The sequence below is a fragment of the Trachurus japonicus genome, chromosome 3, assembly GCF_045865225.1.
Source record: "Trachurus japonicus isolate A0001 chromosome 3, Traja_1.0".
NCBI classification, from domain to species: domain Eukaryota; kingdom Metazoa; phylum Chordata; class Actinopteri; order Carangiformes; family Carangidae; genus Trachurus; species Trachurus japonicus.
Genome location: NC_140909.1, coordinates 32,995,600 through 33,022,730, shown reverse-complemented (window position 1 = coordinate 33,022,730; position 27,131 = coordinate 32,995,600). Strand labels below are relative to the sequence as shown.

The 27,131-nt window shown below is 41.4% G+C and overlaps 1 protein-coding gene across 6 annotated transcripts in view; it reads right to left on the bottom strand.

The window, feature by feature from the left end:
* The window catches only part of nav2a (neuron navigator 2a), a 253,595-nt gene that overhangs the window by 107,095 nt on the left and 119,369 nt on the right, over positions 1-27,131 (bottom strand). For 3 of the 6 annotated variants that reach the window (XM_085771084.1, XM_085771099.1, XM_085771091.1), the window contains exon 1: positions 10,081-10,470. The exons of 1 other annotated variant lie outside the window; for it this stretch is intronic. In XM_085771084.1, the coding sequence (XP_085627210.1) occupies positions 10,081-10,299 (219 nt within the window). In that variant the 5' untranslated portion in view covers positions 10,300-10,470. Of the gene's footprint in view, positions 1-10,080; positions 10,471-27,131 lie in introns of those variants that run through there. 2 more of the 6 variants (XM_085771106.1, XM_085771129.1) reach the window with 2 other exon arrangements.

Genomic DNA, 27,131 nt, shown 5'->3' with positions numbered 1-27,131 from the left:
GCTGTTTTACATCACTGCTGGTCTGCGTTAAAATGTCTAACCAAGTGACAGGAATGTAATTTTTTTTGAAGTGAGAATTTCGACAGCGTCATCTGGACACAACCTTCAGTAGTACAGTACATGTGCTGTATTTGGTGGCTCACTGCACCATACAGATGAGATGTAATACTGGTGAAGTAATTAAAAGCCATAAAAAGATTTCAGCTAATTTATTATTAATAATTCTAATCAGCCACTGAAGCATGGGGCTGAACTTTTGATGAGGGTTGCACAGTTTTTGATGAGTTCCTCAAAGAAAGACACTCAGTGACATTAAACAGAAGAACCAGAACTAGACTGAATCTCTGCTCATCTGAGTTTCCTCCGAGTCCCTGTATGATTGAGATCTTAAACTCCTTTTAAAAAATAACTTAAAAGAAGAAAAATATCTGTTGATTTGCAATCACACTCCATTTCATTCTACAGCATTCACTGTGTATGTTCTTGATTTGCAATGAATATTCTAAATAATTTCACTCTACATGTCTGAAAATGAGACACATGTTCTCTGTTGCTCCACATAATGTTAAGTTCAGTTTGTCCTGCAAAGAGCATAGACAATGTCATTAAAGTCATCAAGCACTGTGTGATTAAACTGATCAGAACACTCTAAATGTGAGGATGCCATCTGGGCCTGAGTAACTTACCACAGCCACCAGCTGAGACCACCGCACTAATGAAACTAGTGTACATCTAAGCACAAGGCAGCGAGCCCTCCCTCAGTCTGGATCGCGTTGTTGTTATCTTCAGACACAGTTAACATGGAACGTGTCAGTGCTGCAGGTTTTAAATCAACACGTTTTAGTAAGACCAGTGTCTGTATCTGTTTCTGCATTGTGTTAATGTTGTGTTGTAAAATGTACTTCTTCTAAAACTAAAACACATTTATTCGTCATGTAGCAAGAGATCACTTTTTTTTTTTTTAATTAATGAGGTTTATTTCTGTGTTTTATGTGTATGTGATGTGGGAGAGACTCGGTGTGTTTACAATTGCTGAGAAGCTTTTTGAATGGCAGACTTACAGACCCATCTTGGGATTCAGCCCTTTATCAAGGAAGCTTAGAGACGGCCTGTGTCAACTGAGCGAGCGCAGACATGCAGAACAACAAAAACACTCAAGCACATAGACATACACACATACACACATACTCACAGCTTCTATCCAGGTTGAAATCAGAGGAATAAAGCAGCTTGGGAAACTCCCTGAAGCTGTTGAATGGGGAGATGTGGAAACACACTCACACAGACGGCACTGACAGAAAGCCAAGGAATATTTCATGACAGTGTTTCTGCCTGTTTACACTCAACCATCACATCAAACATCAAACTCAGAGCACAGCTGAGAATCAACCAGACCTCTGCAGCTGGATGCACAGTTTGAACCATTAAATACATGGTATCATACTATTTTATTATAAGGGAATCTGCTATGCACCTGTGATAAAAGCCCTGTGTTGTGGCTTTGACATGGGCAACACGCTGGTTTAACCATTCGGTGACCTGCTCTAGCTGCCTATTGGCTTCAACATTTTCTTACACAACAGAGGAAACACACATCCAGATATTCAAGTTTTTTTTTTTTTTTTTACCTGAAAAGATTTTTATTTCTTTTGAACATCGATTCCACAAGATGTTGCAAACTTTTTCCTTTGGGATTCTTTGTACATATCAGCATGATTGCATCACATAATTTCTGCAGATTTGTCGGCGATCATGATACTGATATCAGACTTTTGCTTTGTGTATATAAAGGGATGCACATGACTAGGTTGTGGTACTCAAACCAGAAAGGATTGGCTTTGAGGATCCAAAGCTAGTCAAGAAAACAGTCCGTCCTCATACCATTATACCAGCAGCAGCCTGGGCTGTTGACACAAGACAGGTCAGGCCTTGACGCCAAACCCTGAACTGACCATAAGCCCATCACATTTGGGTTCTTTTCTCAGTGGAACATGGTGTATTCTTCAGCTGCTATATCTCAGCTATCTAGCCTGAAAACCTGCTCATCTTAGCTGCAAACAGTGGTTATCTGAGTAACCATAGCCTTTCTGTCAGATCCAGCCAGACTAGGTTAGGTATATTGCTACTGTATAGGTTATTGTACTGTATTTACATTACCCAAAGGTAGATTTAGTATGCAGTTGAATGTAAAAATGTAGAAAAATGTTCAAGGCATCCACACGGTCTCAGACAACACACCATACAGGTATATGCTAGTAATCAAAACTGTTAACTAAGGAATAAATACCAAGGAAAACCTCTTGACTAACCAAACCTCAAATTAAAACACTCTAAGCCTGTTTTCCCCTGACCTCTCATCAACAAGGCGTTGAGCTGCTGGATGTTGGTTTAGGCTCCACTACACTGTAAAAACTCTGTTGAATGTAAAAATCCCAGGAGATCATCAGTTTCAGAAATACTCAAAAAAGTCATGGAGATCACATTTTCTTCAAATGAACTGAAGCTCCTGACCTGCATCTGCACAGTTTATGCATGGTTAGAACAGCAGGTGTACAGGTGTTCCTAACTTGTGAGTTTATTGTCCAGAAAAATTGTAATTTTACACCGTAAGCTGTGGTGTGTGTGTCAGCCCCCTGCACTAATCTACTGTTCCAGATCAGACTTTCCAATTCTGATTTTCTCAGTTTTGTTTTTCAAACGGTCAACGGTCGACCAACGGACGTCATCCGCTCCCTGCTGGCTCCACAGAGGTCATGAAGTTATCCAGCCTGCCTCGGGGCCTTAGGTGACCCCAGGCACGGGGCCTCTAGGGAGGGTGACTTCAGCCTCGGTGACCTCTACCTCCTGGCCTCTCCTCCGTTTTTTCCACACTGCCTCCTGTTTCCAGACAGCGATGGAGCTGATTGTGTTAGCCTAACCGCCTCTGCACCAACCGAATCCCCAGGGGGGCGTCGCTCACAAAGGGCCGTTTGTCCGCACCGACGGGCTGCCTGTGACAACTTGCGCGTGGAAAGTAGAGAAGGAGAGACACGGGAGGGGAGGAGGGCACCTTGACGGGGGCAGATCAATTGAAGGATGTTGACTCAGGACAGGCAGATGCCCGGGCCTTAATTAATATGGTTATGTCCTCAGCCATGACCTCACACAGGAAGGCGACGGGACAACTGCACAGGAAGTGGAATCTGATCGAGACGCATTAGGCACAGATGAGGTCATTACAGATGGAGCCAACTGCTATATGATCATACACATCCTTAAAAGACGGTGTTAGTGTTAAACCTACATTTAGCTAATTTGAAAAGATGACAGCTTAACAGCGATAGGGTCATATAGGTTCAAGAAAACAGCTCCAAAAAACGGTTTTGTGGCTTTCCTGGTTGTTATTTTATGAAAAACACTGGATATGACACAACTGCATCTTAACAGGTTTTTGAAGTTATGAATGTATGAATAGATTCATCAGTTCATCACTGAACATTCAATTGGACTCTTCTCTGACTTCCATAGAACAAAGTTTATTCAGAAACTCTTAGTTTTTTTCACTTGAACTGAACTGAATAGAAGTAGATCTATTCAATTAAGTAAGAAAAATGAATTAAAATCAGGAAAGATTTAGCTAAAGCAATTAGATCACACTATTGTTCATACAGATACGGTATTGTGACATTAAGAGCCAAATTAAATCAGGTTCAGAATCAAAGAATAAAGGACTCTTTCTGATGTATGAATCTGTGCCTGCTCAGGTGGCTGCTGTAGGAGAACCTATATACTCCACCTCCTCAATAAAAGCCACAGACTTCAGACCTGCTGCTATCTGTCCATCTGACAGCCATGTGTGAAGCCTCGGCTTGTATCGCAGCCGTCGGCCTCTTCCAGCTCAGCCTGATGAATCTGCGGCCATCTGACGACCATCCCTGTGTTCTCTGAGAGGGGACACGGAGGTGTGTTGTCCCTCTTATCAACAGCAACATGGGCTTCCTCCTGCCTGACGCTGATAGAAGCACACGCGGCCTCTCTTGCTTGGAAATCTCTTATCTCCAAAGTGTCAGCTTTGAGCGAAAAACAGCCTGAACGAGATTTCAGCTTAACAAAAACTGACTTTTTGACAATTTTCTGACGGCTTTCCGATGTGGATAGGGGCTCTCACATGACACCGGCAAATACAACTACAGACTGATAAAGAGCATAAATTGAATCCATGAAGATCACTCACGGGCCTAACAAGATGTGATCTTTAATCCCGTGCTCTTTGTCTGAACTCTTGCAGTCTGTTAAAACCTCGCTTCTTCCATTCAACAATGAGCTCTCCAACAATGAACCACCAAAACACCCATTAAATCTGGCTTTAACTTGCAGCACCTCCTGAGGAGACATATGTCTATGTGTGGTCCTTTATCATGGTAATTTTAAAAAAAGCAGCAATATAGTCACCCAGACCCCCCACCCAATCTGTCCTGCTCTGGGCGGGCAGGAGGGCATTAGCAATCCAATGCAAGCGCGACGGTGCTGCGCCTTTCACTCTCACCTGCTGAGCTGCATCTTCACCAGACTCAGGCTCAATGTAGAAGCCATAAAAAAGGCATTATTGTCTCTCACAGGATGCTGGGGGAGGAGGAGGAGGAGGTGGAGGGGGGAGGAGCATCAGAGGAATTCTTCCTTCCAAAGGTCAAGTGAGAAGTGTTTAAAAGGTTGATGCTGATATTCAACATCCACAATTAGTATAACTCTACCCATATCATGCTGAAAGCTATAGATTTAGTGTCTCTGGATACACATGCTGGGTGGTTTGAACCAAGGATTATTGTTAGTATACAAGAAATTGTTCAGTTATTTGTCAGAAAAGGTCAAGAGGTACCTGTTAAATGTTCCCCAGATCGAAGATGGGATCTTTAAATTGATCAATTTATTCATAGAAAACAGAGAAAATCTTCACAGGTGAGAATCTGGAACCAATTGGATTTATTGTTTATCAAGAATATCCTCCACTCATCTTTGACTAATCGACTGCTCATTTCAGAAAATGAGACTTAACAAAGAATTATTGTGCAGTTAGGAATTGCTCATATATATTCAATGCTAACAGGGAGACATAGACATTAAAGTAACTAACCAGGCTACACACCCAATTGTAATGTCTGGTTTTTCACCAAACTTCTGTACCAGTCTGAGTCTGCTCTCAAGCCTCCTTCACCCTTGATCGGTAGTTTGCCGTTAAGGGTCATTTAATTATCTCAGAATCCATAATAATTAAATGAGTTCACACATATCACAGAGGAGTAGTAGTAGTTCTCACTCAGTCCAATTTTCAAAATGAAATTGCCCCCAATTTAAATAATTCAAAACAAGGAAATCATAATCTCGGGCAATTACACATCTTCCAGAACGATAAAGTTGAATTAATGGAGCTGAACATCAGCGATGCATTGATCACACAGTGGTAATTTAACAGTGATGATTAAATATCCAGACTAAGCTTCTCTATTCTCAGACGAGAGGGGGAGGGGTCTGTCTAAATTGTGAATTCTGGTTTATTTACCACAGGATCATCTTGGTAAATATTATCCGAGGTGGCTGATGACCCTCTTCACTGGTGCCATCATGGTTTTATGTGATTGGGTTTCAGCTCTGCAAGCCAGGATGAGTTTTGGTAATGAGTCTAATAAAGCCAGTCTTCACACAGAGCCTGACTTAAGCCTTTATCTGTAGAGATACTTATTAAGATAGGAGCTCCTTATCACACCGGCACACGGACAAAATCTCTCTCTGTAGCTGTGCGCTCGTGTGTGAGTGAGCAATGAGCATGCGACTCTGTATGTGTGTGTGTTGTGTGCATGTGTGTGTTTGTTCTACATGACTTATAGAGGTCTATGTACACTCAACAAAGCATCACTATTTATTTTTCAGGGTCTCCTGCTGTGAATGTGGGTTTCAGAGACTCTTGGTTTAAAACTATTCTCTTTCAACGCTGCAGCTAAGAAATAATGAGCTGGCAAACAATGAACGCTGAAATTACGAAGAGGTAGAGAGAGAGAGAGAGAGAGAGAGAGAGAGAGAGAAAGAACTAAAGGACTAGAGGAGAGAGAGAAAACAGTCAGAGAACAAGAGTGAGTAGGTGGTCGGGGATTAAACTACGCAATAAAGGTGAAAGCAGAAGCAAAGACTGTGGCCTTGAATGACTTACACACACACGTTTGCCAATGCACCCACACACTCCTTTCTGAATGGATCAGATGTAGGGCAGAAAGCCACCACTAGAGGGCAGCAGCATACCCACAAGGCTTCACTCGCTATAGCAGGGGGGTCAAACTCATTTTAGTTCAGGGGCTACAAACAGCAGAATTTGATCTCAAGTGGACGGGACCAGTAAAATAATAGCATGATAACCTATAAATAAAAATAACCTTTACTTTTCCCCTTTGTTTAAGTACATTATAAAGATATTTCTACAGTTAATGAACTATCCTTTTACAAAACATGTTATGAACATGAACAATGATAAAAATTTGTGCAATTTCAAATTTTCATCCTGAGGGCCGGATTGGACCCTCTGCCTGGGCCAGTTTTGGCCCACGGACCGCATGTTTGACAGCTTGTCATTTCATATGTTGAAACACTCGAAAAAGGAAGGTGGTCTTCCACAGCTCACAAATATCATTCACACATTTCGAGACTGTCAATTTCACATCAGAATCCGGAGATTGTGCCAGACAAAACACACATAAGCACAAACACACACACGCGGTACTGTCCTCTTCCCTGTCTGTAAACACAGCTTGGATGTTTCCCTCTGCCTCCTGCTGCTCTCGTCGTTGCGTTACGGATTAACTCTTTGTTACAGGTGTTCACAACATGCTTGTGTGTTCAGTGCCAACTGGGCCAACCAACTGTGAGGTTACACTCTGCCATGACTCCTCTAATCCCTCAGATAACTAGTAACATGTGCCAGACACATTTTGTGTTCAGGTGTTTTGGTTTTACCATTTGTCCTCAAATGTGTCTTCTTTTATGTTATGTGGTCTCCTACAGGCAACCAGCCATGGCTTACAGTATATATTGTATACTGAGCATTTTATGGCCATTTTCCTTATTCTTCTTCATTAGGTGTTAAAAAATAGTTCATTCCATTCCATTCAACAATTCAACAAAATTAGAGGCAGTGATGGAAATAGCGAGAGTAAGAGGGTGAGTTCTACTATAGAGAAATGACTCAATTCTCAACCCACTCCCACAGTATGACTGTGCTGGACTCAATGAACGTCAGCTCCTAAAATAAGCCCTCCCACCTTGAAATCCTGACGCTTCACTGACATGACTGCTGAGCTGGATTGGTTTTGACTATTATTGAGTATAAGAAAGAGTCACTTGAGTTGTCCGCCCTCTTGAAGAAACCACCAACAAAAGAAACACAAAGCATCCTCCACATCTCCAGAGAGACCCTCCACTCATCTCGCTCTGCCCTCGGAGCTGATTGGGTTCACGCCGACTACCAATGGCGTCTGTGCACGAAATCCACCGAGGGTTGGGAACTGCACTGACTCGAGGATCCTGTCGAGTGTGCCCCAGCACTGCTGCCTCTCGGCCTTTTCTCCAGTTCTGTGGGTCCCTGGGGTGCAGCCCAGCAGACATAGCACAGAAATGAGGGCGATAAAACTGAGCCATGAAACAACTAACACTCCTGCCCTGGATTTAGGACACAAGTAACCCCCCGACTGCAAGATAATCAGTCAGCTTTTGTGCAATAGCAAGAGAAACCGACACGCCTGTTATTGAAGTCCAGGAAACTATTAATTTTATCACTGATATTTTTGATTATAAGATCTTATTGTGCTCTTTCTTTTTCCATTTGTCATCTCTCCTGTGAGGGACATGTCATTACAGCTTTTAGACTGGATTATGATATGTAAGTATTAAGGTTTTGGCATTATTATCTATAGTTTAGATGAAACTGATGATCGACTCTGTTTGAGCATCTGTGAGCACTGAAGCGTATCAGCACAGATGCCTGAAGTAGAAATCATATTTACAGTGTAGTCTGTCACTTTGTGGCTTTTTGTTTTTGTGCCAAATATTTTTTCCTTTTTATCCACCAGAAAAAACAAATCTGGCATTGTCAGGCATCCCTGAATTTCTTTTGACAATAATTCAAGACCAAATCTGCTAGTCTAAAAAAAAAAAAAGAAAAAAAAAAAGTAAAATGCACATGAAATTGATCTATTTATCTGCTTCACATCAACAGTAAAAACAGCAGCTGTATAATTAGCCCCCATTCACAAAACACTCAACATCCACACACACACACAGGCAGAATGGATGGACTTTCAGTACATGGCTGTAAAAATTCCCATCACTGCTGCTGGTCAGGGAGGTCAGGGGTCAGCCCGGCGGAGGATGAAGACGGCTGCTTCATCAGCACCGCGGGGATAGAGAGTGGGAGAGAAAGGGGGACAGTGGAGAGGAGATGGAGAGAGAGAGAGAGAAAGAGCGAAAGTCACAGAAAGTAGGTCAGTGAGAAAACGTGATTAGCCACTAAACAAACGACACCAGCAGCGGACTCGTGCCGTGTCCGACGCCTCTGGCCTCCCGTATCTTTTTCCCCTCACGCGATCACCCTCACGCCGGATTCAGATTCGTCTCCTTGGACGCCTCAATGGCTCTGAGTCACGCTTACTGTAAAAGACAGATTGCCAAACATGCACTTGCTGGCTCGCTAATACACACAAACACACACACTGAGACACACACACACCTCCTTCCCCTCACTGCCTTACATGGCGTTAGAAGGAGCCCTGTTGCCGTTGCAGACCGTTTGTGTGGGGTTGCTAAGCGCAGCCAATATTTCACAAACACAGCAAAACAGCCACCCTGACATCCTGCTACGCTGCCATCCTGGACAGCAGAGGCACAGGCTGCTCTGCCTCCTTCCAGGAACTCACTCTATTTGGCTTGGTGTTTCCGTTACACTGAGCGGAGCCAGGGAAAAGTGTGGTGGTTCTTCTGATATTCTGTGTCTTGATTTACTAACACCAATCATCATTCAGTGAACCGGCCGCATGGCAGAGGCAGCTGAAGGCGACCAGTGACTCGTCATGCCAAGATTTAAGTCTGTGTTTTTACGCCAAACATGTAGAATTGTTTTTCCCTTCTTCTTGATCTCATTCTCAGTCAGACAGGGTAAGTCCTGCAAACAGCATGATGGGACAAAAACTACAACTGTGACTTGTGGTAGCTATTTTTAGGGTTTTATATCAGGAAACACAAACTACAAATGTGTAACATTAGGGATGCACGATAACTCTCTTTTTCCCACCGATAACTTCCTCCTTTCTCATAACTGTTGCCAATACCAGTACCATTTTTAATCGTTTACACTGCATACACACCTCAGGTTAAGAAAGGCTATGGTTCGAGTCCCGCGTTCGGCAGACCTTTCCTGCATGTCATTCCCCCTCTCTCTGCCTCCCCCTTTCCTGTCTATCTCACTATGTGCTATCAAATAAAGGCAAAAACGCCAAAAAATATACAAAAGAAAGGCTATGAGTAAAGATGAATTTTACATTATAGCTGCCTCTGACACAATAATATAACCAATATCACTACTGTAATCGCAACTAAAACAAGAACAGTTATGACTCAACAATGAACATTTATTGTTTCAAATCAACTAAGGGGGCGACGCTCTGAAAATGAGCAAAATCAAGGCAACGTTAACTATAATCGGCAAAAAATGTCATTATCGGATGTACCCGTGTATTTTGGTCAATAATTATTGGCCGATATCGGCTGATTATCTATTATCTGTACCGATAGTTATTGTGCATATATGTAATACAAAAAAATTATTGCAATTCATGTTAACCAAAGTCAAAAGCCACATACAGAGACACCTGTCAGGTTCTCTACAGGCCACACACAGACATGGTATGTGGAGCTTTGGAGCTCTAACTGAACCTGACAGATGATCACTGGTACCTAGATTCATGATGAAGTGACAGCACTAACATCGCTCACAGCTCTGATCTAACTCTAAGACAGACAACAATTAGAGTGGATTTCAGTCAGTAGTACAGAAGAGCAGTATACCTGGGTATTCTGTCCGACCTCTGACTCTGAGGCGTTACTCCGCGGGGGTCCTGAGCCCACCTGCTGGCTCAGAGAAGGGATGTTGCTTTTGACAGGCGCTGAAGGCAGAGCCAGAGCCGATGGCCTGCTGGGGGTCTGGGGGATGGGCAGGGCGCTGTGCACCGGTTTGGGTTTGGGGAGTCCTGACTTCATCTTTGAGGCCACGAGGATGGCTGGCATCTTCTCCCTAGCTGACCGATGACTGCACGCTCTCCTCCCCCCTTCACACCGAGGTGGAAATCCTGCTACAGGTCAGCAAGACTCCTCTTTAACTCTCATATGATGCAGGAGCTTTTTTTTTTCAGAGTGTCACCGGATTGAAGAATCAAACATGCAGTCTGCACCTGACCTGTGGGGGTCCTGGTGCTGGGTCTCAGCAGGGGGGCGAGCTGAGCCGAGATCCCCGACATGCAGGAGAGAGGAGGAGGGGGGGTTGAAATCCACTGATCCCACCTGTTTCCTGCGATCAAGAAGCTTCAGCTCTTGATTTCGCGCAGAAAACACCAGAGCCTCCTCAGAGTGCTCTGTTAAAAAATGTGTCCAGATGGAAAAGAGGAAATCCACTCTGCAAAGTCCAGGAAAGACAATCAGAAATCCCACTTCACACTCAGAGGAATCCCCCAGTTGCCTGGCGGCAGAGACAAGTGTGTTCCCCTCAATGCATCTCCAGCACTGAGTGTCAGCAATTGGCCGAGGGATCCTATAGAGAAGCGGAGCAATTTGACTCCCACGGTGCCCTGTTAATTACACCATTGCTTCAGGATGATCGGAGGAAAAGGCTGAGCTCCACCGAGGAGAAGAGAGGAGAGGAGAGGAGAGAGAGGGAAGCAGAGAGCGAGAGATGGAGAGAAAAAAAGGAAAAGGCAGCAGCGACACAGCGACCGCTCGCCTCAGCGACTGCTCAGCCTGTGACTGTGCAGCCAGAAAACACGCTGCACTCTGCTGCCGCTCTGCCTCTCCCTCTGTGGTAAGTCGTGGTTAGCAGCAGGTGTGGCTTAGATCAGGACTGACATATGTGGGGAAAGGCTCAACACATCAACTCAGTATGCTCCTCCAGCCTGCCTCTCTCTCTCTCTGTCTCCTTCTCTGTCAAAAAAAAAAACATATCTAAGGAAGCAACTAAATCTCACACAGTTGCCAGTTCTGTGGAATAGTGTCACTTGCTGGTAAAAGACCCTGCACACTATTTGTTAAGCATTATCAAATACTTAACTCATCATTTACAAAGCATTATTCCTACATTGATACTAATGAGTGTGTTATCTATGAACACAGTAATAAATGTTTAGGACCTGATGACAGCTCCAATATAAGTGGCTTGAAAATGGTATAAACCAAGTATGAAAACACTTATAATCAATAAATGCATTAAAGATGATCTTTTTAATGCAGCGTTAGATATTTGATATTGTAAATTATGAAAAGGGTATTTAATAATGTTAAACTAATGATTAATAGTGTGTGGTTTGTTTATCATATAGAGTTACTGAAGCGCTAATATTACATGAACCTGTTTTGGTCTTAACAACCACACAGAGCATCTCCGCCACTTCGTCTCTGGAGAGGGGGATCAAACCAACAATCAAATCTCTAACCTGGTTAGTGGATGACCTGCTGCTCCAGAGCAAAAATCTGAGTCACATTGAATAATGTTGTTTCAATAGAAACAAACATATTGCACCAAATCACTGTGACAAGAAACAGACGCGCTAATACATGTAACGACTCGACATTTGACCAGTAAATATACAATAAATCATGAAACCAAGTAAAAACTTGTGCATTTGAACAGAGATTCACGTTCCCCAGAGGATGAAGCCAACTGACTCTGGTGATCCTCTCACTCACTCACAAGGTTTATATTGATCCACTGAAATATTAACCAGAGGTATATACAGTAAATACATTTATGCTGACATTCATGGTCCTCAATGATCCCCTGACCATCCCTCTAACTCTACTGCTGAAGAATTGCAGTGAAATTTGGTAAATTTCTTGTTCTCCTCAGGAAGAATCTCTGTGGTGATTCCTTGATACTTCATCAAAGGACACCATCAGATCAAACTGCACTTCGTCCAAGCCTCACAGAGTCACTAACATGGCTCTTTCTTTACTTGACAGCTGAAAAATATACATCGGATTTCAACATATGATGGACGGATGAAGTATGATGATAGAAGTGTTACTCAAAAGATGACAACCAGGTTTTCTGAAGTCTTTCACCCCAGAATGGTGGTATATGTATAATGTATAATGAGACCCTGGAGATGCAGTGTGAGGTCACAATCAAATCTAATAATACCAAAATGAGACTGATGTGTTTTCCATCCTAACCTTTCAGCACATGTCAGCAATCAAAGTTAAAGCAGCAATAAAAGCATGTTTTATATTTACCAAAGCAAATGATTGACGAATGTTTTATTCTCCATTAGACCAAACCGGTACATCATGCTTCAAGTGCTGCTGCTCCGATGTCAGGGAGTTCACCATAACAGGTACTAACTCTGAAAATGTTGTATTAATAGTCTTCTCTACTCTCTCCGTCCTCAGACTCATGAAGCGTCCCCTTTTTAAATATGAGGCTGGCCAATTAGTGGACTAGTGTTGGATCAGCCCGACTCCCAGCAGGCTTAGTGAAGGCTGCCAAGGCGTTGACTCAAATTATGCCGCAGAACCGAAGGAAAAAAAAGAAGAGAACAGGGGAGAGCATGATTTGCATTTTTTCTCCTCTTCTCCTCCATCCCATGGTAATCTGAGAATTCACTTTTAGATTTGCATTTAGATCAAGATTTGTAAACAGTTAACTCCCCAAACCAAGACAGATGTTAAGAATTTAGAAACAGTTACACTATGGCTTCATCTGCAGTTTAATAAAACACTTTGCTTGAGCAGGTGAGAGCCAGAAAACCTGGAAGACACCAGGTTCAGGTTTCAGGATTGCTATTACTAAGACAAATGTAAGATGTATACTGTAGATGAAGGAGGTGTTTCTAGTTTTTTTTTTTTTTAAAGACTTTAAATGATTCGTTGATTATAAATATAAGTCAGATATATGTAAATCACGGTGTCAGTCCCATGGTGGCAGTACAATCACCAGAGTAAGGAGGACACGTTGTTGAGGGACCATGAATGTTTGTGTCAAAACATAGAGGACATAGTCTGATACTGTAGTATTAAGGCTTTTTGCTGGATGAGTGAAATCTAAAGCTGCTGGTGGCACTATAAAGCCAGAGATTCCTCAAGTTATGAGGATATAACCTCATAACTGCCTGAGTAAAGTTTTGGGAGGATAAGAGAGAGAAGTTCATGCTTGAAAATCTCCCGATATTATTCTGAAATTGTTGTTGTTGTGAAAGAACAGAGAGTGCACATTCAAGTGGCTGCTCACAACAATCCAAATGAAACACATTAACAGAAATTACAAGCATTAGAGAAATGAGAAACAGTAAGCCAGTAAATAGAGCTCAAGTCATTCCACTGCAATGTGAGAAGATCATCTCAGTTCATACTGAGGCTAATCACAGGAGATTAGAGAGAGTATGGATACAGAGCACACACACACACTCTGTGTGTTTAAGACCTGATGACAGAGCACACACACACACACACACACACACACACACACACACACACACACACACACACACACACACACACACACACACACACACACACACACACACACACACACACACACACACACACACACACACACACACACACCTCATAAGAGCGATAATTTAATCCAGGAGTGGATGTGTTTAGTATGTTAATCTTAATCCTGTTACATTAATCCCAAATTATGTAAATACTAATATCTGATTATGATTTAGTGTCATTTGGTGTGTGTGTGTGTGTGTGTGTGTGTGTGTGTGTGTGAGGGGGAGAGAGAGAGAGAGACACTACAGTATGCGTGTGTCAAACAGTGTATGTTATTGAGTTATTGAAGATTTGCAGGTCCACTCCTTGCATGAAAGCTGCAACTGTGTATCAACAGTGATATAACTCAGTGATTTTTGATATAAATGTTATTTATTTATTGTCTTAGTTGGACGCTTTTTAAATTTTTTTTTTTTTTGTAGACTTAACTATGAAAAATTGTATTTCTTTTTGTGTATTTTCACTTAATGATAAAGACAAACTGCAGCTGACAGATTTTCCACCTTGTCACAAACTACTGCTCACGTCGTAACTGGTGCGGAGTGAAAAGCCAGGCCGCCTCCCTGACTGAAAACACGCTCACATCCTCCTGACATCAAAACATACCGGGGCTCTTTGACTGAAACGTATAGGAAAATACATAAACTCCACCCCGCTGGCCTCAGATGTCACTCTATGATTTAAAAAATGGAAAAAAAAAAGAAAAGAAAAAGGAAAACAAACAGAGCGCAGCATAACAAGGGAAACTTTCATTATTTTCCTACTGTCCTCTGTGATGGTAAACATGTCCCAGACATATCACAGAGCTGCACTTCACAGAGCCGGAAAAAAAAGGGAAAAAAAAAAACTGTCATTTGTGATTTATGTAGTAACCTTTGAAGATACCTGATGACAGTCCAGTGCAGTCTAATAATAGAGCTGGTTTGGCTGTAAATGGGTGGTATTGACAGTAATAACTAGGACACCCACTGCCTTGCTCTGCTGTATGTTTATATAGTATTTCTTCTTAGAATAATAAACAGTGGTGTGGGGTGGATGGTGGGTGTTTGCTGGGAGCTATGGAGCTATAGAGAGAGATCCGTGTCAGCAGAGGTTATGTACGATACATGAAGCACCAAATTATCAATATCTGACAGGCTGTATCTATAGCTTAGATATTCAGTACTGTGAAACTGTTTTTTACAACTTGGGAGAATCATCACGGCAACTTTATCACTTTATCTTCTATCTTGACAGGTTTTTACATTTTGCATGTAACTGATTGGCCAAACTTGAGCCATGATCATGCATTTTTCTCTCTGCCCACTCCTGTGCCAGTGCCCCTGCTGTGTCAACACTGTGGCTGCACTGAAATAAATAAGGCGACAGCTTTTTTTTTTCTTTTCTTCTCGTTTCTTTTGTATTGTTTAGTTTTTTACCCAGTGCTGCTGTCTATCTGAACACATGGCAAATACAGTATCACTGCCAAGGAGGTGAGTTCTCCATTTGTTTGTTTGCTGCTCTTTATTAAATGTGCTGTTTCAAGTTGGCCCACGGGATAAGATCCAGGATATTAGTATTTTGCCGCAGAGCTGCCTTTGCCAAATAGTTAAAGGCCTATTTGATGTGAGCCCTGCAGGCTTGTAGCTAACATCATCACCTGAGAGTGAGATTTGGTTGAATTTAGGTTGTGACATTGGAAAATGAAAGTTCAATGAATCAACTTCTAACGCCAATGTTAATATGACACAGAGTATAGACAACAGATGATGTTGTACTTCAGCTCAATTAAAACAAGTCTATCCTAAGGCATATTGCAGGATAAGGTCAAGACATTTTGATATTATAGAGAAACCAACAGTTCTCACACTCAGCAGCACTTGGCGACAGTGGGAAGGAAAACCTCCATTTAGTTGGTTGTCGTTAAGTCACCAAAACCCAACGCCTGCCAGCGCCATCTTGACTTTAAAAACACTGAGATTTTAGTCCTGAGTAAAACCCAACGTCTGCTAAACATCTGAATGTCACAGTGTTAATTAAGCAACATCAATCTGATTTTTATTTCCAACCAGAATTTAAAGTCTGTCCGATGCCGGGGTTGTGAGAGTTCAAGGTCTTTCTGCCGTGACGCTGACGTGCAGTGCAGTGCAGTGCCTGCTGCCTACTGGGAAAACTCATGAATGCTTTGTGCAGCTACAAATAAGTGAATGAATGAGTCTGAGCCATCCTGCTAATTTTACTGCCACTGCACAGAAACATAGCTCAGTGCTCATGGCTCTGCTCCTCCTGAGATTTGGCACGGCTCATCACCAAAAATCATGGTTGACATGTATTTCATTTCAGCTGCACATCCAGGCACAGAGAAAATCCTGCTGCATCCATGGAGCTATATACTCTCCGAGTGCTTTCATTCATTTTTTAATGTACATCTTATAAGGAAACTAATGAAAGACAAAGACCAGACCATTTTCAGTGGGTGCCCCTCTACAAACTCAGATTTATGCCTCTGCCAGCTTATCCTGAATTTAGAAGACTGGACTTCATCGGAAGAAAAAATACAAATTTTCAAAATAAAATAACAGAATTAAAGGCATAGTTCAACATTTTGGGAAATTGGCCCATTGCCATAATCCCTATAGTTTTAGGAGTAGGTTGGTTAACTTTAAATGCACGTTCCCGTCGGGGGCAGTTTTTCGGCAAACAGTCTCTGCATTTGCATTTGAGTTTGATGGGAAACCAAGAAATCCCATTAGCCTCTGTAGCGTAGCTCTGAGCAGCTTGCGGCTCTGCTCTGCCGTTCTAAAAATAGCTTGCACTGACAATTAAAGGTAACAAACCTACTCCTAAAACTATAGGGATAATGGCAATGGGACAATTTGCCAAAATGTTGAACTATCCCTTTAATAATAATTCTACTTCAAAGTCCTTTTTACTCCTTTTTTTTCTAATTCATTTGGCCACCGAGGATGAAAATGTATATTCAAACACTGACAGTGATCCATTTCTATAGTCTCCATCCAATCCAGTCTGCCTCTATATTTCAATATTTATGCATCACAAATGAAATGAAACGTGCACACACACATATACACACACAAACACACACACACATGCACACAGTCCCTCTGCTGATGGATTTCATTAGCAGAGTTAGCGGAGCAGAACAAGTGGCTCTCACTGACAAGAGCTGCACTAACTGGAGCAACGGCCTGACATTTCCACCATGACAGCACAGGATCTACAACTTGACCTACACACGGGTGTATTCCCACACACACACACACACACACACACACACACACACACACACACACACACAAACATATAAACACACACACACACTCACGCAGGCCTTAGTAACAGTAATGAGCAGTGGCAGTGCTGTAGGGCTGGATCGGAGGGGGAAAGGAGCTGAGTCCATGAAGCCCAGCAGGGCTCTGGCATGGCTCAAGTGATGCTGGCTACCACAACACACAATGTCAGGGCAAACACACACACAAATAAACAACAACACACCTACTACATATTCAACACAAATCAGCCCAGGAGAATGAGTGGGAGGAGGAGAAACGAGCCCTGTTTGCTTATGAAACATGAAATGAGACTGAGATACACGGGCGAGAAAATAAAGAGTCAACACTCAAGAAAGAGGAGAGAGCGTCTGTGTGTGTGTGTGTGTGTTGGTGTGTGGGTGTATGCATGTGTGATCTAAATGGGTCTCTGGGTCTCTGGGGCAGTTTGAGGGGGGCATCCTGTCACTTTTTTGTCACATGTCACTTCCACGGGTCATTGCTGTGAGGTGACACACACCCACCCACACTGAAAATGGTTTCTCTTATTTACTGGCAGCCATGTAGCTGACGGTGATGATTTTGGTGAGATTTTCAAACATGTCACAGAGTGTGATGAGATTTGCCGAGATCATGTCAGAGTGCTGTCTCTTTTTAGTTTCCTGTAAAGATGAGACTGCATCAGTTCAAGCTCACAAGTCAGTTATTTTGCTGTTTCTGTGCCTTCCCCCATGATGATGTCAGGAATGTGTTCTCAGAAATAACCATGGCTCTTTTTTGTTCAGTACAATTAAACAGTAATGATCAAATTGCATTGCTGTCAAAAGAAATTGTCTCTCCCATGAAGAATGCACATTTTGGATAGACATAGATTCAGTGATGACAGGACTTTTTTGTTAAAGGAATAGTTCACCCAAAAATGAAATTCAGTCATTAGTGACTCACCCTCATGCTGATGAATACTCTGGAGTAGTTTCAATACAGGACTGTTTAGGCTGTAAACATGTCCTAAATGACGTTGGTTCCAGTATAACTCTGGACTACATCCCTTCAGGACACTTGGATTGCAGTGGACGTGCAGTGTGGAGGAATATGAAATGGTTTTTGTGTAGTTTTATGGACGTTTTTGTGTCTGGCGCTATTTTTCTCATACAAAGTTTTCGTTGGACTACGAATCGGCCTCCCGGGTCTCCAGATGCACTTTGAGGAGTAAAAAAACTACTCCGAAGTATTCATCAGCATGAGGGTGAGTCACTAATGACTGAATTTCATTTTTGGGTGAACTATTCCTTTAAGCACTGGCAGCGGGAGGCAAGCTGGAGAGAGTAAGAAAGTTGTCTCTGTGCTTTTCAATGCACATTCTGTGTAAATAAAAGAAATGAAACGTGTACATCTGTTGGAGGCCGGTGCTGTTTGTCTGTACATATTGTTTTTTTGCAGGAGCCACGGCAGCTGTTTCTGAGAAATACACCAGGTGTATATAAACCAGACAGATCCATGAGAATTTAGGTCATTTGTGTTTTTGTCAGTATGAGAGCTGCTACTGTACTGGGTAGAGGAAAACTGAAACAGTAGTTAACAGATTGCAGAAACACCCACGTTCAGACTAAAGAACTTTCAGTAAGTCATGTTTTATATCTTATTTTAACCATAGTTTTAATCTGTTATGAAAACAGTCACACACAGCCAGGGTGTAAAACAGACAGCTACAAACTGTGGCATCAGCACAAAATAACTTGTTATAGCCAAATGCATTTCCTATCTTAACCTTATCCATCATAATGGCATAACAAACTCCATCTCCTTAATCCAACCTCAACCCAATTAAAGGGATAGTTCAACATTTTGGCAAATGGCCCATTGCCATAATCCCTATAGTTTTAGGAGTAGAATCGTTACCTTTAATTGTCTGTGCAAGCTATTTTTAGAATGGCGGAGCAGAGCTGTGAGCTTATGCATGAAGCTACCTTGAAAACAACTCTGTCTCGTAACTTTCCGTTATTATCTCATAGCGTGGTGAATGTGCAGGTCACACCATGAGTGTGTTTTGGAGTTGTTAGATTGTGTATTTGATGAGCTTGATGAGGGAAACCAAGAAATCCCATAAGCCTCCGTAGCGTAGATCTGAGCAGCTCACGGCTCTGCTCTGCCATTCTAAAAATAGCTTGCACCGACAATTAAAGGTAACGAACCCACTCTTAAAATTATAAGGATTATGGGCCAATTTGCCAAAATGTTGAACTATCCCTTTAACACATCCCTCAACCGTCCTCTGAAGACCTGACAAATGTCCTCTCCCCACCAACAGTGTCCTCATTCCTCAAGGACGCAAAGACAGTGGAACCAGAGCAAGCACAGACACACACCTGCAGAAAAACAGAAAATGACATGAACTGTGTCGCGTGAACAAAAGAAAAAAAAACACAGGAGGAATCTCATAAAAATTACACAGATTACACACGTACACACACATGGAGAGAGAGTCAGACATAGGGGAAAAAAGCGAGACAGAGGAGACAGCAGCACCCAAACAACAGTCTCCCTGCGGTAAACTGGGGTGACAGATAAGGAAACCAGGGAGAAGTCAGCACGGACGCAGCTCTATTTGTGTGTGTGTGTGTGTGTGTGTGTGTGTGTGTGTGTGTGTGTGTGTGTGTGTGTGTGTGTGTGTGTGTGTGTTGACCACAGAGAGGGCATGTTCTGACCTAGTGGGGAAAATGAAGCAGAAACACAATGAACTTGTCTGCTCCTGCCTCACTTCTTAATGAAGTCTGCATAATTAACCAGCACTAATCAGGCTTTAACAGCTCATTTAATGCCTATTAGCTAAAGGTGGAGTAACATGTGAACACATTACATTGGACATTGTTTGTTTTTTTCCCCCCCTTCGTAATTAATTGCAGAACAACTGTGACTTCTAGGAATCCCTTGTATTTGATGTTAACATTGTGTTTTTAGCTGTGCTTACTCGACAAAGGAGACACCAGTGAATATTTCATGAATGAATGGGGGTGAAGGAGAGGACGCCAGGACGTCTGAGAGCATAAATTAGAGCCTGGAAACCTGGCTGATGTTAGAAAATGCTCCAAATGATATGTTTAATGATCCTGAGTCAATATTAGCTGATGCGACCTTCATTATGCCTTCCAGGGTTCAGAAAATATCCTGATGTATATCCAAAACACCAGCCTCCGCCTATTCTGCTTCCTCACACTCCATACCCCTTCATGGAGAAAGAGGAAAATCAATACGAGTGAGATTTTTTAAAGAACTGCATCACGTAACAGAGCAGCAATAAAGCAGCCGGTGTAATGTGAGCCCCCAGGCTTAAATAGCAATTACCCCACAACTGCTGTGACACAAAACCACTTACTGTTTTTTTTTTTCTTTTCTCAGTGATAAAATAGGACAAGAAAGGGAGACAGATGAGGGCAGATGTGGTTTTGAGGAACAGGAAGGAAGAAAAGACAAGGAGACGATTGAGGGGGGTGGGGTCAAGAGAGACTGATGGGAAGGAGAGAAGGAGGAGGTGCAGGAGGACAGAGATGGGAAATGACTCCATTCTGTACAGAGCTGGTTTGATAAATCACCACTCGTGCAGACATTGCATGCATTTTCCTCGGAGGTGTGAACATAATGACAGGTTGGAGATAAAATTGTGGAAATAATGGACCACAGGCTTAGATTTAGCTATATGCTGCTGCAGTATACAGTATAGAGTCAGCATCAGTGCAGGTCTCTTATACATATACATTTTGACAAAAACTGGGAAAAAGTGCACAATAATTCAGATTTCAAATCTTAAGTGGTAAACAGAAACACAAACCTTTTCTTTCTTTCTTTCTTTCTTTCTTTTAAAAAATAAATAAATATTGATATGTGAATATATGTGATGAACCCTTGGTGCACTGGCCCATCATTTAACATTAACTTTATTAGATGCTTTTGTCCAAAGCATCTTACAAGAGGCAACAACATCTACTTTAAAAAGTACGAAAGCCAGAAATCATCTACATTTACTTGCAGTTTTATTGTTGAAATCCACACAAAGAGAAGCATAAAAAAAGATTACATTCAAATATGTTCCAACTAAATGATGCTCCCAACAGTTCTTACTTCCCTCTCTCTATATCAAGTATTAAACACATTTCTGTCACTAACAGACGTGCATAAATTCTGACTGTGTCAGTAAGAAAACTGGCTTGAAATGTGATGTGAAGACAAATAAGATAAATATCTGACTCATCTGGATTTTGTTCTTGCTCAGATTTATGTCTCTTAACAGAACAAAACTACAAGTGAACATCAAACTTTGACCAGATTCAAATTGTAGAAAGGAAGAAAAAAAGCACTAGACTTAACATGACTAAAATGAGTGAAAATGAGAGTACTGACTGAGAGGAAACCAGCTACAAGCTCAAATCCACCACAACAGTCAGTCCTGCTTTTACAGTATCATGAAAAGCAGTTACTGGCCTGATGAGGGTTACAGTCAAACTAAACAGTTTGGTGCAGTTTCTCATGGCTTAGATTCTGAGTGTCTCCTAATCACCATTTTGTCTGCTTCTGTGTTTAAAAAAAAAAATCCCCCTCTTTTGCTCTGAGATATTTCTCCCTGTGCTGCAGGTCCACAGGAGAATACGCAGCTCATTATCGAGTCCATACATCCACACCGAGCCATATCCTACAAAACTTTTCTGGAGCACATTTACACAGCTAATTGCTCATTAGTGCTGCCGTTTGGATGCAGGAATGAAGAATCTGAAGCGAATAAAATAAATAAAGCCGGCGACCGTTTGATCCAAACTTGAGGCTTCCAAAGCTCTTACACAAGCATTGAGCCCGGTCATGCAGTACATACAGTATATTATTCAACAAAGTGTTATTAATAAAATGTTTGTTGATCCATGCAGGAGAAAAAAGCATTTGAACTGCCAGATGAAATCGACTTTATGGAATAAATAAAAACATATCATCCACGCTGTGAAATAAACAAAGACTTCAATGTATTTCACACACGTCACCATTTTTTTTTACCCCCCTGCAGCGTTTATGTGCAGAGATGCTGGGACAACGGAGGGAGGCTGGCAGACGAAAAAGAGAGAGCAGAGATCAGGGATTAAAAATGCTAATGGAAGCCACCCGAATAACAAAGTGCTGGAAAATTTCATGCCGGTTTATTGAGGTGACTGTTTGCAGTGATGCATTATTCATCGGAGGCTGCGAAACAGTTTGTATTTGCATGTGGGATCATTCCTCAACCCTCCAGGAGGAAGACTTTAAAAAAGTCAAAGCTCAGTGTGAGTCTATATGCACAATGACCTTTATGTTATTGATGCTAAGGACTCTTTAGTCTCAGTTTCAGTAATCTGTTACCAGAGGACATTTTCTGTCATTTCAAAACTGGATAATTGACCTTATTTCTACGGCAGCGGTGGATTGGCATATCACTCTCTGTATGGACTTGTTCCCCTTCCACAATCTGCGGCTCATTTTTTTTTTTAAATGTCAAAGTAATTTTGCTCTCTGTGTGTTCCCCCTGTAGTCAGGTATTTTTATCTGTTCCAAGTAACTTAATGCCATTTGTCAAACTCCATAAAAGCATTGGATTTAGTTTAGTTGCAGGTATAAAACTAAAAAGACTGAGCCGCTCCCACACACAACATGAGCTATGCTGTTTTAAAGGGCAGTAAAATTTGAAGTGATACTCCACCCAAAATCTTTCTAATATCAAACACTTGTCCCCTGTAGGCTTGTTGAGAGGTGTAAAAAAAAAAAGTAAAGATTTAAAGGTCTGTGAAAAAGCTGAGAGTTTTCTTCATAAAGAGCAGCAGCTGTGGTCCTCTGGCATTTATCTCAGTTTTCCCCCGTCCATCTATATGATCAGTATTTTCCACCTTTGTAAACTCCACAGCGTTCTGTTACAGACCAAACAGCTCAACAAATAACCTCAGTCAAACTAAAGTAACTGTTCAAGTTCAAGCAAGACTTTCTCCAACATCAGTATGTAACAATAGTTGACATAGATCTTACACTGTTAGAAATTACAAGGATTTCACAATAATTAACAGTATTATTTTACAGTAACTTGTTGTAATTAAGTTTTCCTGTAATTTCCCGATGAATACCTGTAAAAACTACAGAATCCTGTGATTTTACAGATTTTAACTGTTATTTTACAGTTAAATACTGCAATCAAAAAAACTCCTGTTATATCACAACAAGGTCTGTAATGTCACAGCAACACCGTAAAAACATGCAAGGATTTCACAGCATTCAACAGTTTTATCACAGTAAAATATTGTTTTTTCAAATATTCCATGGTCACATGACACCTAACCGACGCACTGAACCAACTGAACCTGAAGATGCCATTTTCTCTTCTGGACTGAATGGAGAAGGTGAGCTGCATGCATAACTCCAATGTTATGGGTTTTTTACTTTCAAATGAACGTATATTGCATGACACATTTCATATTTTTTTAAGCAAGTGCCCGAAAGGTTGTCTCATAGCATTTGCTAAATAGCTGTCTTTTCATTAATGCTACCAACTACTAACGTTAGCTGCCGTACATCATGCTTTGCTGAACCGTATAAAGCGTTAATGTGTTTAAGATTATAGGCTAAAGGTCATAATGACTCAACATTTGATCATATAGTTGGGTTTGGGCTTTTTTTGAAGAAAGTGGTACACCTCGGCCGTATCGATCCCATACCAGCTAGAACATTTTCTGATATACAGTATATGTGTGAAATTAATTTTTACATTTTTTATTTTCCCCTACTTGGTCATGTCAATGTTTTTTACATTCAAATGACACCCCACGGCCTGACGGACGTTCGATGTCCCCCAGATCCGAGATGTTGTGGCCTGCTGTGATCCAGACCCTGACGAGTCTGCCTGCATCCTGCTGCTCCTAATGTCGGACTTCATTCAAAAAGCCGAAGGAGAATTTAATGCTTGAAGCTGATGTAAGATTTTTTTTATTCAAAATATTATTAAAATGGAAAATAAGTGATTACATTAGACGCCATTACTTGTATGAACCTCTGACCAATGAACAATATTTAATGTTAAATATCTGCTATGGTGTGTTTTACTATTTTACAGCCATGTGCCACTGCCATGGACGTCAATACTGCAGAACTCCCAGCACGGCCTCCTTGATCAATCAAGGTAAAGTTTCTTGGATCTGTTATCCACATTTCTAACTCAGTATTTTATTTTGATTCTAGGAATTTACATGGCCACAATGAACATTTTGTGGAGCACTTTATATTTGAAACAGATCTCAAAGTGATCATAACACATGATGTTTTATCGGTTCATTTCAGGTGACATGATGAAGCCCTCTGGATGGCTGATATCCATCGAGGGACATGTGATTGGGCCCACCCTGCTTTCTTCAGCAGCTATTGCATCTTCAACCTTGAGTATCCTGTCGCTGGACAGTCACTAAGGTATTGTATAAAGATCAGATTTGATCTTGTAATTCATATTATAGTATAGGTTTCTAATTCAGTGATCAGCAATCTTGATGTTTTTCATGCAAGTAACCGTTTAGATCCCAATATGTGGTTAGTTTTTCGGAATGATCAAAGGAGATCCAACAAGTTTGGATTATAAGTCTATTAGGGTGTGATATGGGAAAATGCCTGACAAATGTGCCTGCAATACATAAGTCTATTTAAAACTGAAACTATCTTTGCTTGTTAACAGGTGCTTCTTGGACATCGAGGAGAAGTGGACCAAAGACCAAGAAGTGGACAACAATGAACCCTTATGTGAGCACCCTTTTGAGGAAACTACCCCTTTCTGACATCCCTTCATTGCTCTCTCCCTTCTCTTATTTTGCCATGTAGGCCTCATTCCTATCCTCTTACTGTTATTGTGACACAGCTAGGTAGTGAATTCCACGTTTCTGTACAATTTCTCTGTATTTTAAAGGGATAGTTCACCCAAAATTGAAATTTCACTCATTATCTACTCACCCTCATGTGGACTAAGGGTTGGGAGAAGTTTCAGAGTCCTCCGTGGCTTCTCTGAGTTACAGGGGGTCTCGGCGTAGCAGTGCATGTCCATATAATGGTTGCAAATGGATACCAACTGTCTTCGTAACAAAAAGACACACCAAAAAACATCCAGATACCTCCATGCTGCTCGTATGTAATGTCCGTCTGTATTGAATAAGTTAAATAAGTCTATTCTTCAAGCTTGTTTTGTAGCGGAAGCTTCTAGAAGCTCTTCTTCTCTCGAAGAGGACAGATCCTGGTTCGTCCAAATTTGACGGACCAGGAAGAGGAGCTTCCGCTACAAACAAGCTTGAAGAATGGACTTATTTAATTTTTTTGGGGACAATTTCGCATTTCGGGGCTTCAAATACAAGACGGACATTACATACGAGCAGCATGGAGGTATTTGGATGTTTTTTGGTGTGTCTTTTTGTTACGAAGACAGTTGGTATCCATTTGCAACCATCATATGGACATGCACTGCTACGTCGAGACCCCCTGTAACTCAGAGAAGCCACGGATAATTCTGAAACTTCTCCCTGCCCTTAGTCCACATTGAGGGTGAGTAGATAATGAGTGAAATTCAATTTTGGGTAAACTATCCCTTTAAGATGGCTTTGGAAAGTTTATAACTGTTGAATTTCTTGAATTCTTGAATATCTTGGCATTTACTGTATGTATGTATGTTTTATTTGTAAATAAATATGCCATTGGGCTAACAGTAAATTGAAACTTTGTCTGCATTACTTATATGACTTCCACAGTATACATTGTAAATTCACAATAAATTACTATGAACTTGTGCATTACATTTACAGTACACACTGTAAAAGTACAGGGCCTTGTTGTAATGATGTACAGCAAAAGGTTGTAATTCCCCAGTAATGTACTGTAATATCACAGTAATTGCTTTGTCATTGAAGCTGTAAAGTTACAGTATACAGCTGTGCTTTTACAACAATGCATTGTAATATCACAGGTATAAAATTACAGTAAATTGCTGTGAGTATATTTCACAGTAACCTTATTGTGAAAGTAATGCAAAATTTATCCAATAATTTATTGTAAATTCACGGCGAAAATCTTTACAGTGTAGAAAGCGTCTAGCAACTGAGTCAATTATGATTCTCGACTGTCAAAAACTGGCACAGCGACAAAGACTTGATAGCGAAGAGCTTGACTTGAGTTGTCACAACCTGTGAGTTTACTGTGCTTTGTGTTTTCTAGCTGAAATCAGTTGCTGTTTCAGTTCCTGCTTTCTTTTAATCGCTGCCACGAACTTTCACAGACCTTGAAAAAGGTGACAGTTGGCAGTTTATTTCTGAAAATTTTGAAAAATGCACACTGCCTTTCAGACCTCTTTGATATACAGTACAAGACACATTGTCACTGAAAGCAGTCAAACCATAGCTGCGTATTTCCACCTTAGAAAAACTGTTTTTACTGCACAGAGTTACGCACATGACAAATCTAAGGAAGCGACCCTCTCACCTTGCAGGGGTTTTACTATTCCTGCATGTACAAGTGGATTTGTGTCTGTTTGCACTTACTATGTGGGGAGGGTGGAAAAAGGGGAAAAACTATGTGTATGATCTTGTACATTCTTCAATAAAAAATTGAAAAAATTTATCAAAACAACAAAAACAAGACGCTAACTGTTGTGATGTATCTGCTTGTCATACATTCTGGTCTCAACAGACTCCTTATCATCAAACATGTGGCTGAGTCTCTCTGATTTTTCGTCCCCTAACCATCTTGATGCTCTCTGCTCTTTCACCTGTGAACCCACAACCCAGCATAAGCGGCGGTGGTGGTGGGCGGGGCATGTGGCCTGAAGAAAACATGTATGTGCTTCCTCCAACTTGAAGTGGATCCATATCAACATGTAGCTCACCTGATGTATGTAAACCTGCAACTGAAGGAGGTGGGATAAAATCCACCACAGATACGAGGAGAGTGAAACTGTAAAACTCAGAAAACTTAAAGGGACAGTTCACCCAAAATTCAAATTTCACTCATTATCTACTCACCCTCATGTCGATTAAGAGCTGTGAGAATTGAAATTGAAAG